The 13,897-nt window shown below is 38.0% G+C and overlaps 1 protein-coding gene and 1 long non-coding RNA gene across 2 annotated transcripts in view; one reads left to right on the forward strand and one right to left on the reverse strand.

The window, feature by feature from the left end:
* Mdm2 (MDM2 proto-oncogene) overlaps positions 1–5,510 on the reverse strand; it is a 19,134-nt gene extending 13,624 nt beyond the window's left edge. Inside the window, exons 1-2 of the mRNA XM_015482614.2 lie at positions 5,275–5,510; positions 3,132–3,265 (exon numbers count right to left, since the gene is read on the reverse strand). Coding sequence (XP_015338100.1) covers positions 3,132–3,265; positions 5,275–5,283 — 143 coding nt within the window. The 5' untranslated portion in view covers positions 5,284–5,510. The remainder of the gene's footprint in view (positions 1–3,131; positions 3,266–5,274) is intronic.
* A 2,346-nt stretch (positions 5,511–7,856) lies between these two features.
* Positions 7,857–12,232, forward strand: LOC125617458. The gene is made up of 2 exons (XR_007348468.1): positions 7,857–8,504; positions 8,931–12,232. It is a non-coding gene; the product is annotated as an uncharacterized LOC125617458 (long non-coding RNA).
* The last annotated feature ends 1,665 nt before the right edge of the window (positions 12,233–13,897 follow it).

The raw sequence follows: 13,897 nt of genomic DNA on the forward strand, positions 1-13,897 counted from the left end.
TTTCCCTTCTCTCTCCCTTTCCCTCCCACCTCTCATCCCTGTTAAATGTTAATCATCTTCTCCTGCTCTTCGTCCCTACTCTGATCTTAGTTATTCTCCTTATATCAAAGAAGACATTTGGCATTTGTTTTTTAGGGATTGGCTAGCTTCACTTAGCATAATCATGACAGCTATTTTCAACAATCACAAAGGTTTCTCTAGCTTAAAGATTCACATCTCCATTTCCTGACATGAGTTTTGTTTAGACTTTATCACCCCAGCAACTTATGCAAACAGAGGGTAGGTTAGCATATTTATTTTTTTTAAATTTTATTTTAGTTGTACATGGACACAATACCTTTATTTTATGTGGTGCTGAGGATCGAACCCAGTACCATACCACATGCAAGGCGAGCACCCTACCACTGAGCTAAAACCCCCAGCCCAGCATACTTATTTTCAAATTTCTAGCACTCTGCTTAGAAAGTAATAGGTTATATAAAACCCATTTATAAGCTGGGCATATTGGCACACACCTATCATTCAGTTACCTAGGAGGCTGAAGCAGGACGATTACAAGTTTGAGGTCAGCTTGGGCAACATAGCAAGGCCGTAACTCAAAAAAATAAAAGGAGCTACAGATGGTATAACACCCCTGGGTTAAATTCCCAGTACCATAATTTTTTAAAAAAATTTTTTAATTATATAGGAATTGGATTATAATCCTGACTGTATGTTACTCAGGACTGAACCCAGGGTCTCATACCTGCTAAGCAAGTATTCCACCGCTGAGCTATCCCCAACCCTATAATCCCGACTCTTACCAAACTTAGACAGTCAATGAATGGATTTTCTTTCTTGACTTAAAATTTATTTAAAAATAGAGCCTCCTCTTCACTCAAATACAGACTGGGAACATACTATGAACTAGTCACTGTGGAATGAGAAATCTCTGCCCTCATGGAGATTATACCCAAGAGAAAGACAACTCTTATTCTAGTATTCATTGATGTCATGATTCAGTCTTCTCTTTCGTTTTTAAACTAATGATCAGACAATGTTATTTGTTGCAAAATACCACTGAGCTACATCCCCAGTTCCTGAAACAGCAATTTAAGCCAACAACAACCAAAAAAAGTCAATATTCTTATTCATATTCAAGAATTTTTTTTCAAGTCAGTAATTTCCCCATTTTCTGATCTCTCAACCTATCAGAATTTAAATCAAGCATAACCTTAAGATTATACTTTCAATATCAGATACTATATCGCCAAACATTATCAGAAGATTTAATACTGAAAATGGTACAAAATCATCAAGTTATTTCTTAAATATACAAAGTTTCATATCCCAAGGCCAAGGATAAAATAACAATGAATGGATATTAAACATAAGAGTTTACCAATGGAAAGATGGTTCTATAATATTAAAGAGATTAAGGGGTAGGGTTGTGGCTCGGTGGCAAAGCGCTTGCCTCGCACATGTGAAGCACTAGGTTTGATCCTCAGCACCACAGGAAAATAAACAAACAAACAAAAAAGATATTGTGTCCATGTTTAACTAAAAAAAACAAAGATGAAAGCTGGGGATATAACCCAGTGGTAGAGCACATTCTTAGCATGCACAAGGCCTTGAGTTCAATCCCCCATATTAAAATAAAATATAAATAAAACTTAAAAATAAGTAAAAATAGCTTTTGGTGACAAACTACACTAATTTTTCCCCTACTCTTTTTGAGCTATGTCTTTTTCTAGTGTTCAATAATGAATATATACATTATGCTTATAATGAAATTGTTTTAATGACACAAATATTCTATTTAGTTTCCATCTTTGTAGCCATTTTTTTCTTGTGATGCTAGAGATCAAACCTAGAATCTTATGCAAGGGAGGTAGAATCTAGTGAATTGTTGCAAATGAAAAGCATCTATCCCACTTACTAAGACATAAATGCTAAGGCTCAACACAGACCAACTAGGCTAAACCAACTGCAACAAATTTGAAAGGTAAGAATGACTAAAAAAGTAGTTTTCAGTTCCCAGAATAATTCTGGAAATGTTAACTGCCATAATGGTAGTATGTGACAAAAAACAAACACAAAATAAAACTGATTTCCAAAGTAACTGAGATTCAAATTTAAGCTTTATTAACATGATGGCATAAAGACTACCTTTGGCCTGGCATGATGGCACACACCTGTAATCCCAGCAATTTGAGAGGCTAAGGCAAAAGGATCACAAGTTTGAGGCCAGCCTGGGAAACTTATGATCGTAATTCAAAATAAAATTTAAAAAATTTTAAAGAGCTGAGAAAAAATTTAAGTGGCAGTTCAATACCCAGTAATACTGAAAGAATAAATGAGTAGATTATAAAGACTGCCTTTGGAAGTGATCAGAATAATAATTTAAAATATATAATTGTAGCTAACAATCTGAATGCTTTCCACGTGTCAAACAGTATTTTTTTTTTTTTGGTAACATGTCTCTTCATGAGTTATTTATAACCTCTACACAAGGTATTTACTTATCCCTATTTTAAAAATGAAAAAACTAAGGCTTAGAGAGGTTAGATCAATTTACCTATTCACACTGCTAGTAAATGACCAGGCTAGGTCTCAAATACAGATTTATAAGAGTCCAGAGTTCATGTTCCCCAACAATATGCTATAGAACTAAGAAACCAATTTCAGGGCTGGTGCTGTAGCTCAATGATAGAGTACTTGCCTAGACATGAAAAGCCCTCGTTTGATACCCAGCATGCCACCAAAACAATTAAAAATTAAAAAAAGAAAAAGGAAAAACTCAATTCTAGATTGATTGATTGATTAATTTATACATACATACCTGGTATTGAACTTAGGGGCACTGGACCACTGAGCCACATCCCCAGCCTTGTTTTTTTTTTTATTTAGAGATAGGGTCTCACTGAGTTGCTTACTGCCTTGCCATTGCTGAGGATGGCTTTGAACTCGCTTTCCTCCTATCTCAGCTTCGGGAGCCGCTGGGATTACAAGCATACGCCACCGCACCCAGCTTAGCATCTTTTATATATACAGCATTAATTATTTATTACTGACAATAGGAAGTGAGAGTGGAGGTCAGCTGAAATGTTTGCCCAGCTGGCTTTTTATAATAGCTAGAGAGAAGAATTTACCTGTGCTCTTTCACAGAGAAGCTTGGCACTCCAAACAAATCTCCTAGAAGATCATTTGAACAATATACAATATGTTGTTGCTTCTCATCATATAATCGTTTAGTCATAATATACTGGCCAAGATAAAATATTACCTGAAATAGAAATATGATATCTGAGCATTAAAGAAAACTAAAAGTTGGTTTCAAATATATTCAACTAATATCCCATTTATTCAAACAGGATTAAACTACCAGCAACCACATCCATAACCATGTAGAATAACCACTATCTTGTACTTAAATGTGTTTTTTTATTCCTTGCAAATCTTAACTCTGGCTCAGCTATCGAGGTTCTAACACTTAAGAATAGAAAAAAGCAGCAAAAGTTTAGAAACCAATTACCTCCCACCCCCAAATCAACTAAAATATGGCAGTGTCCTAGTGCCATTTAGTAAATAGTCACAAACAACACACACCTCAATAGCCTCTGAGGTCATCACAGAAAAGAAAGACAGGAAAATGACCAATGACATCAACTCAACAGTTTGGGGGAATTCAATTAAATAAATCCAGATATACTAATATACACTATAATAAATAATAAAAATGACCCTGAACCATTATTATATTATATTCCATGTGCTCTACTAAGACAAAATAGGCAACATACTTTTCAATTATCCCAACAACCACCTAAATATGTACAGCGTTTTACAGTTTACAATGTACTTTAAACAAGTATAGTCTCATCCTTCTGGTATTTCACAGAATGATTATTACTGTATTAGAAATGAAGAAGGGTCTGGAGCACAGCTCAGTAATACAGTATATGGCTAGCATGCCCAAGGTCCTGGGGTTCAATCCCAGCATCAAAAAAAAAAAAAAAGGAACAAAGTGAGGAAACTGATCCCTCTTCTGACTCGAAGCCTTGTGCACTTTCTACTACCCCATCTGGCTTCCACCACTTCCCAATATGATCCTAGACAAAGATCCTTTACCTGAAAACTGCATCAGACACAGCCCTCTAAATGTGTATGTTTTGCAACCATGGATCCAACTAACCATGGGTTAAAATTATTCTAAAATAAAATTTATCGAACCTAAGCAGAATTTCTTATTCCCTTAACAATACCACATAATACCATGATATGAGGTATTATAGGTCATCTAGAGATGTTTCACGTATATGGGAGGATTTGTATAACTTATATGCAAAAAACACACTATTTTGTATAAGAGACTTGAACATGGGTGATGGGGGCAGGTTACCTAGAATCAACTCCCTGTAGATGGCAGAGAAGGATTATACTATGTTACTGCTAAACAGTTTTGCAGAAGTATTCTATGTCTTAATGAGGATCTAGAGTCCTAGCAAATATCCCTTGAGGTAATTTATAAAAGTGTGGCTGGAAAGAAATTATTAAACACTATGTTTAATAATTTCACAAAGTTTAGGACCTCCAGAAGTGGGGGTGAGGGCCAGGCGTGGTGGTGCATGGAATCTCTTCCTGCCCTACTATCTATCCTGTCATAAGAAAAGAATCTTTAGTGGTTTGAGTAATTCATATCCCACAAACTAAAAGGAAGAGATGGGGAATGGAAACATTTCATTCACAGTGAAATTTTGCCCAAAATGGCCCAATCTCTCACTGAAAACCTTACTTCTATAAACTTCAAGAGAATACATTGAAATGCTGTAGCCATTAAAGAGGACATATGTTCATGAATCGGCTCACCTCCAGCCCAGAATTTCAGTACAGTATATTGTACTTGTGTATCTCTGGTGCATACGTTCTTAACCTGGGATCCAGGGATGCCCAAGAAGTCCTTGGATAAAAATCAGGGAATCCATATATATATATGTATTTCTATCTTTACTTTCACTAAATTCAAACTGAAATTTAGTTTTTAATTATGAGTACAGGCAACAAATCACAATACTATTAGCAGTACCTGTGATTCTGTCACCAATAAAAACCACAGTATCAAACTATGCTTATGGCAAACACATCAAAATATCACTTCATTTCCTCATTATACTCTAATCATATTTATTAGTTCATTAAATTAGCATTTAATGTGTTAATTACACAGTATGTCAAATGACCATAAATAAAGAAGGCCATATATTAAAACATTCCTTATATCTTAAATCAGCTTACCTCTTTCATAGTGTAAGTGTCTTTTTGTGCACCAACAGACTTTAACAACTTCAAAAGCAATGGCTTTGGTCTAACCTACAAAGAAAAAAAAAACTATAAGCCTTGCAGCAAACACATGCAGAATAAAGCTGTCAGTAAAGGTAGTAGCAAATAACAACAATAAGGTAACAAACACTATGTTTATTGATTTCACAAAGTTTAGGACCTCAAAAAGTGGGGGTGGGGGCCAGACATGGTGGTGCATGCCTATAATCCGAGCAACTCAGGAGGCTAAGGCAGGAGGATCACGAGTTCAAAGCCAGCCTCAGCAATTTAGCAAGGCTATAAGCAACTTAGCAAGTTCCTCTCTAAATAATATATAAAAAGGGCTGGAGATGTGGCTCAGTGTTTAAACACCCCTGGGTTCAATCCCTGGTACCAACAATAACAACAAAAAAAGAAAAAAGCAGCAGGGCTGTGATGTGTTTGAGTGGTAGAGCATTTGCCTAGCATATGTGAGGCTTGGATTTCCAGCCCTGGTTTAAAAAAAAAAAGGTAGCAAATAACAATAAAGGTAGCAAACACTATGTTATAAGGTTTTACTAAATACAATAAATAGACTATATAAATTGAATATCACATACCATGGTTAAGGGGATTAGAAAAAAATGTTAGAGACTAATTATTATGCTAATTATCATGGAATCATCAAATTTCTAAGTTGTGAATCCCTTCCAAGTGCATGCTATCTTTTCTCCTCTAGCTATTTCTAGCATTTGCTGCTTGCCTTACAATCATAAATAGTAGAGATCCAATGAGCTTACTGTAAGCAAATTTACACAAGAGAAAAAAGTCCATCTTTGAGGTGATTCCTAAAGATTTAAGGTGTGTAGTACATGTTCAACAACTGTTTGTCAGATATATACTTGAAATATAAACCAACGAGGAAGAAAATGCTAAGTTGTGGTTGAGGGACAAGAGTTACATTCTCAGATCTGCTCTTAATTATCCTTGTCAGCTTGGGTTAGTTATTTTAAATTCTCCAGTATTAAGGAACCTAATCCATAGAAGATCTATTTATTGTAGTACTAGAAATTTAACCCAGGAATTTTGCTCTATCACTGAGCTATACTCCCAGCCCTTTATTTTTATTTTGTGACAGGGGCTGGATAAATTGCTGAGGCTGGCCTGAATTATGATCCTCCTGCCTTAGCCTCCCAAGTGGTTGGGATTACAATCAAGTGTCACCATGCTCAGCCCAATAAACTTTTATTTATAAAAACAGGCAGCAGCACAAATTTGGTCCAAAGGCTATAGTTTGCCTGACTCTAGAGTTTTTTCAAGTGTTATTAATAATTGACATGGGGAAGAATATGCTTATGTTCTTTCTCCTTTCCTATTGCTATATCCAACTCTGCAAAGCTCAATCTTTACAATTTGCCACCACCATACAAACCGGTGTCTCTACACCTCTCTTCAATATGGCCTGTCCTGATTCTGAAATCTGACAGCATGCTCAATTAAGATATAATGCTCAAAACCAGATTTAAGAAAACTGCCTATTTCCAGCTAATCAGCAAAACAAATTACTTAATAATTGAAAAACTTAAAAGTACCCAGGGCCTCAAGCATACAGGGCAAGCACTCAACCTTCTGAGCTATATCCCCTACCCCATAATCTTGTATTTAAGAACAAAAGATAAACCCCAGGTGGTGATCTAGATGTAAAAATTAAAATTACAGGTGATACGTGCATAATCTTGGGACAAGAATGATATGAAAATTCAAAAGCCAACAATTAACAAATAAAACTTCAAACAATGTTCTCAATGGGAAAAAGATAACATCAAATTAAATGGACTATTTTTAAACAACAAAAATTCAATACTCTAGAAATGCTGAAAACTACTCAAATTAAAAAAAAAAAAAAAAAGAAAAAAAGAAAAATGGACAGACCAGACCAGTCAAATCCCAGAATAAGCAAGTGATTCAACAAATGAAAAGATGCCCCACCTCCTCAGAGACTTGGGACATATAAATCTAAACAACAGCTTCATACTTTTTACACACACACAAAAAGTCAATAGTAATTAGACTGGGTCACAATTTATTTTACAAACAACAATTGTTAAATGTTTAAGGACCTGGAAATGCTAATTATCTTGATTTGATCATTACATGTATATGTATTAAATTATTACACTATATCCCACAAACACTGTACAACTGCACGTAAGTTAAAAAAAAAAACACAACTGGTAAAATTTAGTGTAGGCAGGTGTAAAAACTGTCACAATCTTTTGGTGAACAAGTTACCAATCAGCCTATAATTTGGGACTCAGAGTTCTATTTCTAACTTACAGAGAAGAAACACATAATAGTTGCACACATAAAGCAGTACTATTTGTAACACTCAAAATTGAAAGGCAATTTTAAAGTCTATCAGTAATGCTAGAAATGTAGCTCAGTGGTAGAGCACTTGCATAGCATGCATAAGGTCCTGGCTTTAAAATTGCCTTTCAATTTTGAGTGTTACAAATAGTACTGCTTTATGTGTGCAACTATTATGTGTTTCTTCTCTGTAAGTTAGAAATAGNCGCGGAGGGTCCTTCAAGGCGCCCCAGTTTCCTTCACCCGGAGCGCTTGGGCCTCGGCGACGATCCCACTCGCGGCCCAGACCACTGGGCGCTTGAACGCACTAAGTCCCGCGAGAAATATAGTTCCTGGCGGCGGAAGCGACAGGAACTCGGCTAGAGGGGTTAGGGCTGCCCCTCGAGTTAAATTTTTGGCTCCATTTTCTCCTCGGTACACAGGGCCGCAGAGACCGGCGCAGAAGCCAACGGCCGCAGAAGCTAAGCCCCGCGGTGAGCGCCCCCTACCGCCCGCGGGGAGTGCGCCGGAAGCGGCGGCCCATCCGGGCTTTTGCGCGCGTGCGCGCGCGTCCGGCTCCACCACCTGGACCAATTGGGGACGGTGTTGGCGGCGCGGCCTTGTGGCGGGTCTACAGGTGGGGATCCGGCGCTGCCCCAACAGAACTCCAGCTCGGGCTAGTTGGCTCAGCGCCCGCTCCCCTCCCCGTTTGGCCGGGACGCTGGGAAGACTCTTTTAGTTGTGCTGTTTTTCTATTTCATGGGTTATTCCTCCCGACTGCAATGGAAACTAGGCAAATGCGTATCTAAGTGTCGCTGCCACCAAAAAGAAACCAAGATTAACAGATGTATATTTTAAGTCCACGCCGGCAGCCGCTGGAGGTGTATACAAATTTCAAGACTTAAAAAAAAAAAAAAGATGCAAATCAGCATATGACATAGACTTATACACCGGTGAATACCAGTGTTCTTAGTGGGGGGATAGGGGGTGATTACATAGCACGCTGAGCTATGGAAAGGAATAGGGCTTAGGGCCTTTATGGGTGGCAGTGACTTCAAGTTATGGAAGGAAGAGTGAGAGAAGGAAACGCTTAGTGAAAAGGTCTTGCTATACAGATGGTCTCAGGTAATAAAATTAAGTAGATCAGCCCTAGCAACTGGTACTTTACAAGCGTATTATAAATTTCCTTTATAAATGTAAATTTCTTTTACAAAAGGACATTTCGGAGCCATACCTGCAGTTTCTGAGAATAATGATAGAACAGTATATTATGCATTCAGTTCTGACTCACCTGTTTTCCTTCATAGGTGTGGCAAGTGTTATTGGTACAGTCTCATGAAGAACTGAGTTGGTTCAAGCCAGCAAGCAGACTTTGCAGACCAGCTTCACAGGCCAGAATGTGATAAGTCTGTGAACAAATACTTCTTTTTTTTTTTTTTTTAATAAAATTGTATCCTTTCCTTCCACTCCCTATCTACTAGATCAGAATCTTCTTAAGCATTGTTAAAACCAAACTCTGAAGAAGGAGAGATCTCTGAAATAAAAGGTTTTATTGAGCCATTACAGACGCTAGCCAAAAAGAAAGGACCAGTCCTGGGACAAGCTCCCTCAGCCACCCACAGCTAGGCCAGGTAGTGGAGCCAGAATTAGTGTAGATTAGTTAAATGGAGTCAGGTGGGATCAAGGAAGCCAATTTTGAGTGAGTCCGAAATTGGAGACTGTTCCCTGAGGAATTGAAATATTAATTCCTTTAGAGCCCTTCCTCCAACTTTATCAAAAACCTGCCCTGGCTCCCTGTTGCTAAGGTAACCTATCCCAGGAGTTGCCCTTCTCTACAGGGAGCTATAAGGTTGTTAATTAACGTGTCTTGGGCTGCTCCATCCTGCCCTTCCTCCTTCAGCCCACCTGTTTCCCACCTTTTGACCATCCCACGGAGCATTTTCTAGGCCTAGTCACATATGCAGGAAGGAGAAAGATGAAGAGAGCAGAACAAAGGAAGCCTAGGACTTATAAAAAGGGCAGAACGCCTCACTTCATGGGATACCTGGATACCAGCTATGGCCTCCTTCCCTCTCCTGGGAGAAGTCTGTTACCCCTATTAAATAAACCCTGCTTGCCTCAGCATGCTTCTCTAATGTTCAACTTCAACATGCGAGGAATCAGAATTCATTGCTGATAACCAGTGGTATCAGTAGCATTCGGAAAAATGTCACCTGAATCCAAGAATCCAGAGTACTTTTATAATGAAAATCTGAGAAAAACAGGCATAAGTTATTTAAATTGCATCTACATTGACTATGGATAAGAGGAACAGGATTGCATAAAGCAGGGGACAGTCTACCAGGAGAAGCAGGCTTGCTTCTGGATGGATTGGGGCTGCAGGAAGGATGCTGTAGCATCTAGGGGGTTGCCAAAGGATTTGAGTAAAACAAGGGGGTTGAGGTTTGTTTGAGATGGAGTCTTAGTATATTGCTTAGGCCGGTCTCCAACTCGTGGTTTAAGCAGCCCTCCTGTCTTAGCCTCCTGAGTTGCTGAAACTATAGGCATAAGCCATCCCACCCAGCTGAGTTAAGGTTTTAATGCACACTAAAGAATGGAGAGCTGGGGGTGCAGTTCAGTGGTAGAACATATGCTTATCATGTGGGTTCAATCGCCAGCAATTAAAAAAAAAAAAATCTCAAAGTCAAAAACTTAAATCCAGCAAAGTGGCATGTGCAGCATCTCACTGGGAGGCTGATGAGGGAGGATTGCTTGTGCCTAGTTCAAGACTAGTCTGGGCAACATAAAGACATCCCATCTCAGAAGAAAACAGAGAGAAAGAATGTAAAATGGTCTTCAGGGTCTGTAAATTTTTTCCGATTAAACTTCCTCCATCTCCTCCTTTCTATCTCCTTCCAGCTTTGTAATTAAACTTAGAATATCTCAGAATTTTTTTCCTGAACAGCCAAGTCATCACTCGATTTAATTGACCACATTATTAACTTCAGAGGTTTAGTGTGGCTTATAAAGATATCATCTTTTGTTGGGCAAGGTGGCACATGCCTGTAATCCCAGCAGGTCAGGAGACTGAAACAGGAGGATCTCAGGTTCAAAGCCAGCCTCAGAAAGTTAATGAAGCTCTGTGTCTAAATAAAATACAAAAAGAGATGGGGATGTGGCTTAGTGGTTGAGTGCCCCTGGGTTCAATCCCCAGTACCAAAACAAACAAAACAGAGATCTTTATCAGATCAACTATAGTGAGATTTCTGTTTATGAGACCCTGGTGAAAAGAAAATCTCAAGCAGGGGAGAAAATATATAAGCATAAGAAGATAAGTGATCATATTAAGTACCAAGTGAATGAACTAGTATGCATAGCCATAAGAGTTCAAAGACAAGGCTAGGGATGTAGTTTAGTGGTAGAGCACTTTGTCTTGTGTGCACAAGGGTCTATCTTCATTTGGTCCTTAGCACCACAAAAAGAGTTGAAAGGCAAAATTCTTAGAAAATGCTGGGGGCAGTTTACAAAGACCTCAGTGACCATCCACACATATTTTATGCCTTAAAGAAAGACTTAAAAATGGAGCAGAATATTCCAGGGTACAAGAAAAATTCTATCAAAAAAAGCTGGAAGCAAAGATACAAGAGACTGTTTGACAGACAATAAACAGATCAATTTGACTTGCATATGAGTAAAAAAAAAAGTCCTAAGAATCTTGAGTCTCCTTAAATGTCAGGCAAGAGAATCTGGGCTTTGAACCAAATAGTGTGCAGAGTTTGATAGCATATAAGCAGGTGATTTGTTTCAAACTGTCTTAACAGGACCACTTAGAGCAGATTTAAACCAGGCCAGCCTCTTTCTGGGCTAACTTTTCCCCTTCTCGTTGGCCCTGTTTTCAAAAAATTCTCTTGGCAGAATTATTAGAGCAGAAACTAAGGGCAGAAATTATAGAATCTGTCCTTTTTCTAATAGAACCAGGAAAGAGGAGGCAGAAGTGAATAAAATGGTAAGATTTAAGGTGTTAGAGAAAGATGAAATAAGGGTTTAATCTTTCAAGGACTTGGTAGTCAACATTTACCATGTGTACTATGGGAATTGAAAATATGCCACTCCCAATTATCCTTCTTTGGCATATTTTGAGATGGATTTTAGAGGAAGGGCAGACACAGGAATAACTATGCAAAGTTGTTCCTTTGGAAAAAAAAAATTTACGCCTATCTACATGAATAAAGTATATAGTTTGTGGCAAACAGTGGCATTCTCTGAGACCTCCTTATCTGCCTAAAGGTGACCTAAGGAAGCTCATTTCATAGGATAGGAGACTAGAGATCCAAAACCCTGCCCAGATGGAGATTGCTACAGGCTGTCACCTATTCTTTTGAATGCAGTTCTGAGATTACCAGAGAGTCATCTTTATCTGCATGATACAACAACCTTTTATTCATTGTACATTCTTCCCCTCATCCTCCCATAAGCTGTATCTGTCTGTTCCCAGAATTCCCAAGCATCTATTCCTCTCTGTAGCTCAGGATATTTTATAAGCTTCAATCATTTGATCTTTCTTTGAGTCTTATATTTCATGAGGCTCCCATGCACATGCATGTAATAAATAATACACATCTTTTCCTGGCAACCGACCTACTGTCTGTTTATTCCAGAGACTCAGATTATTGAGGTTTTAAAGACTAGAAGGGAATTTTTAACTCCATTTCACTACCAAGCACTACCATAGGCCCAAAGAGGGGAACAGCAGTCATACTCCTTGCTGGCAGGGAACCTAGCAGAATAAGAGTGCAGGAATAAAAAGTTGTGTGATTGTTGAATTTTAGGTGATGCACCAACAGAGAAATTGAGATAGAGAACATGGTTATGAAGCTCAGGCTGGAGGCAGAGCTTGGAACAGCAAAGGAATCAGAGGAACCATCAGAAAGTCAACCACCTCAAGGCCATGTAGTGTTATCTAAAAACCAGAATCAAGTAATGATATTGAATACTTCAGGAATTAAAGAAAATAAGGAATGAGAAAGCAAACTGTATCTAGTAGAAAAAGCAATTTCTACTGCTTGTAATTTAACATTAATAACAGAAATGTAGCCCAGCTGCTGCTGTGTTCCTGCATTCTGTGATTATCCTGTATTTTTTCCCCTTCATTGTGCTCACCTGAGGCTTTTCTGGAGGCAAACTTAGATTTATTTTAGTAGCGCTGCTTTTGAGGCCCATCTTCCTTCCAAAAGATGGAAATAACTTGAATGTCTTTATAGTCTCCAGGATATAAATTCTACAACTTTCTGCACTATAGACTTATCCTGGACTTTATACCTGTATTTATTAATGACAGCTGACTAATCTTTAAAGCATGGTGACAAACAAGATTTCTCAGAATGCTGAGAGTTTTGCAATATTTATGAGACCATCTAAAATTACAGAAGTAGTTCAAATTCCACATTTTCCTAACATCTGGAACTAAGTAGTGCCCATTAAAAAGCAAATTCCCAGCAAATGATGGAATATAAACACAGGGGGTTTTTGGTTCTATATTGAGAATTAATCAACTATCTTTTTATGTTAACAAGTTTAAATATGCAGTAACATCCACAGAACAATTACTAGCATCAAATATATTTTAAAAATAAAACATTCCCCAAAAAGTTGAAATTCCCTTGTTCTTAATCCCATTTTTCTATTTTCTCGTTTGTTTGTTTGTTTGGTTGTTTTTTTTTGGGGGGGGTGGGGGGTTTGTCTTTTTGCAGTGCTGGGGATAGAGCCAGGGCCTCTTTGTACATTCTAGGCAAGCGCTCTATGCTTGAGCTATGCCCCTAGCCCCTATTCTTCTCTCTTGAAACAATCATAATGATCAATTTGATTGATCATATCCCCTGAGCCCATGTTTTATATACATTAACTATAAATTTATGAATTTAAAAACAGTAGAGGCAGTAGGCTATATATATACAAGAGGAAATGGTGGATTACAGGGTCCATCTACAGATAAACCTCATGGTTAGATGCAATATCTAACAGGGTAAGCTCACCTTATCATTTTCAGTATTGTTTGTCTCTCAATGTGTCTAATTCATAAAAAGAACCTTATTGCTTTGGACTGATTGCTTTGACACCTTTTTAGTGTGAATTCTTCCCAGATAGGAACATGATATATTGCTCCATCCTTTTAAAAAAGATTTTTTGGGGGAAGTACTGAAAATTGAACTCAGTGGCACAGAACTACTCCACAGCCCTATTTTTTTTTTAATATTTATTTTTTAGTTTCCGGTGGACACAACATCTTTGTATGTGG

This window comes from Marmota marmota, unplaced genomic scaffold, assembly GCF_001458135.2.
Source record: "Marmota marmota marmota unplaced genomic scaffold, marMar, whole genome shotgun sequence".
Classification (NCBI taxonomy): Eukaryota; Metazoa; Chordata; class Mammalia; order Rodentia; family Sciuridae; genus Marmota; species Marmota marmota.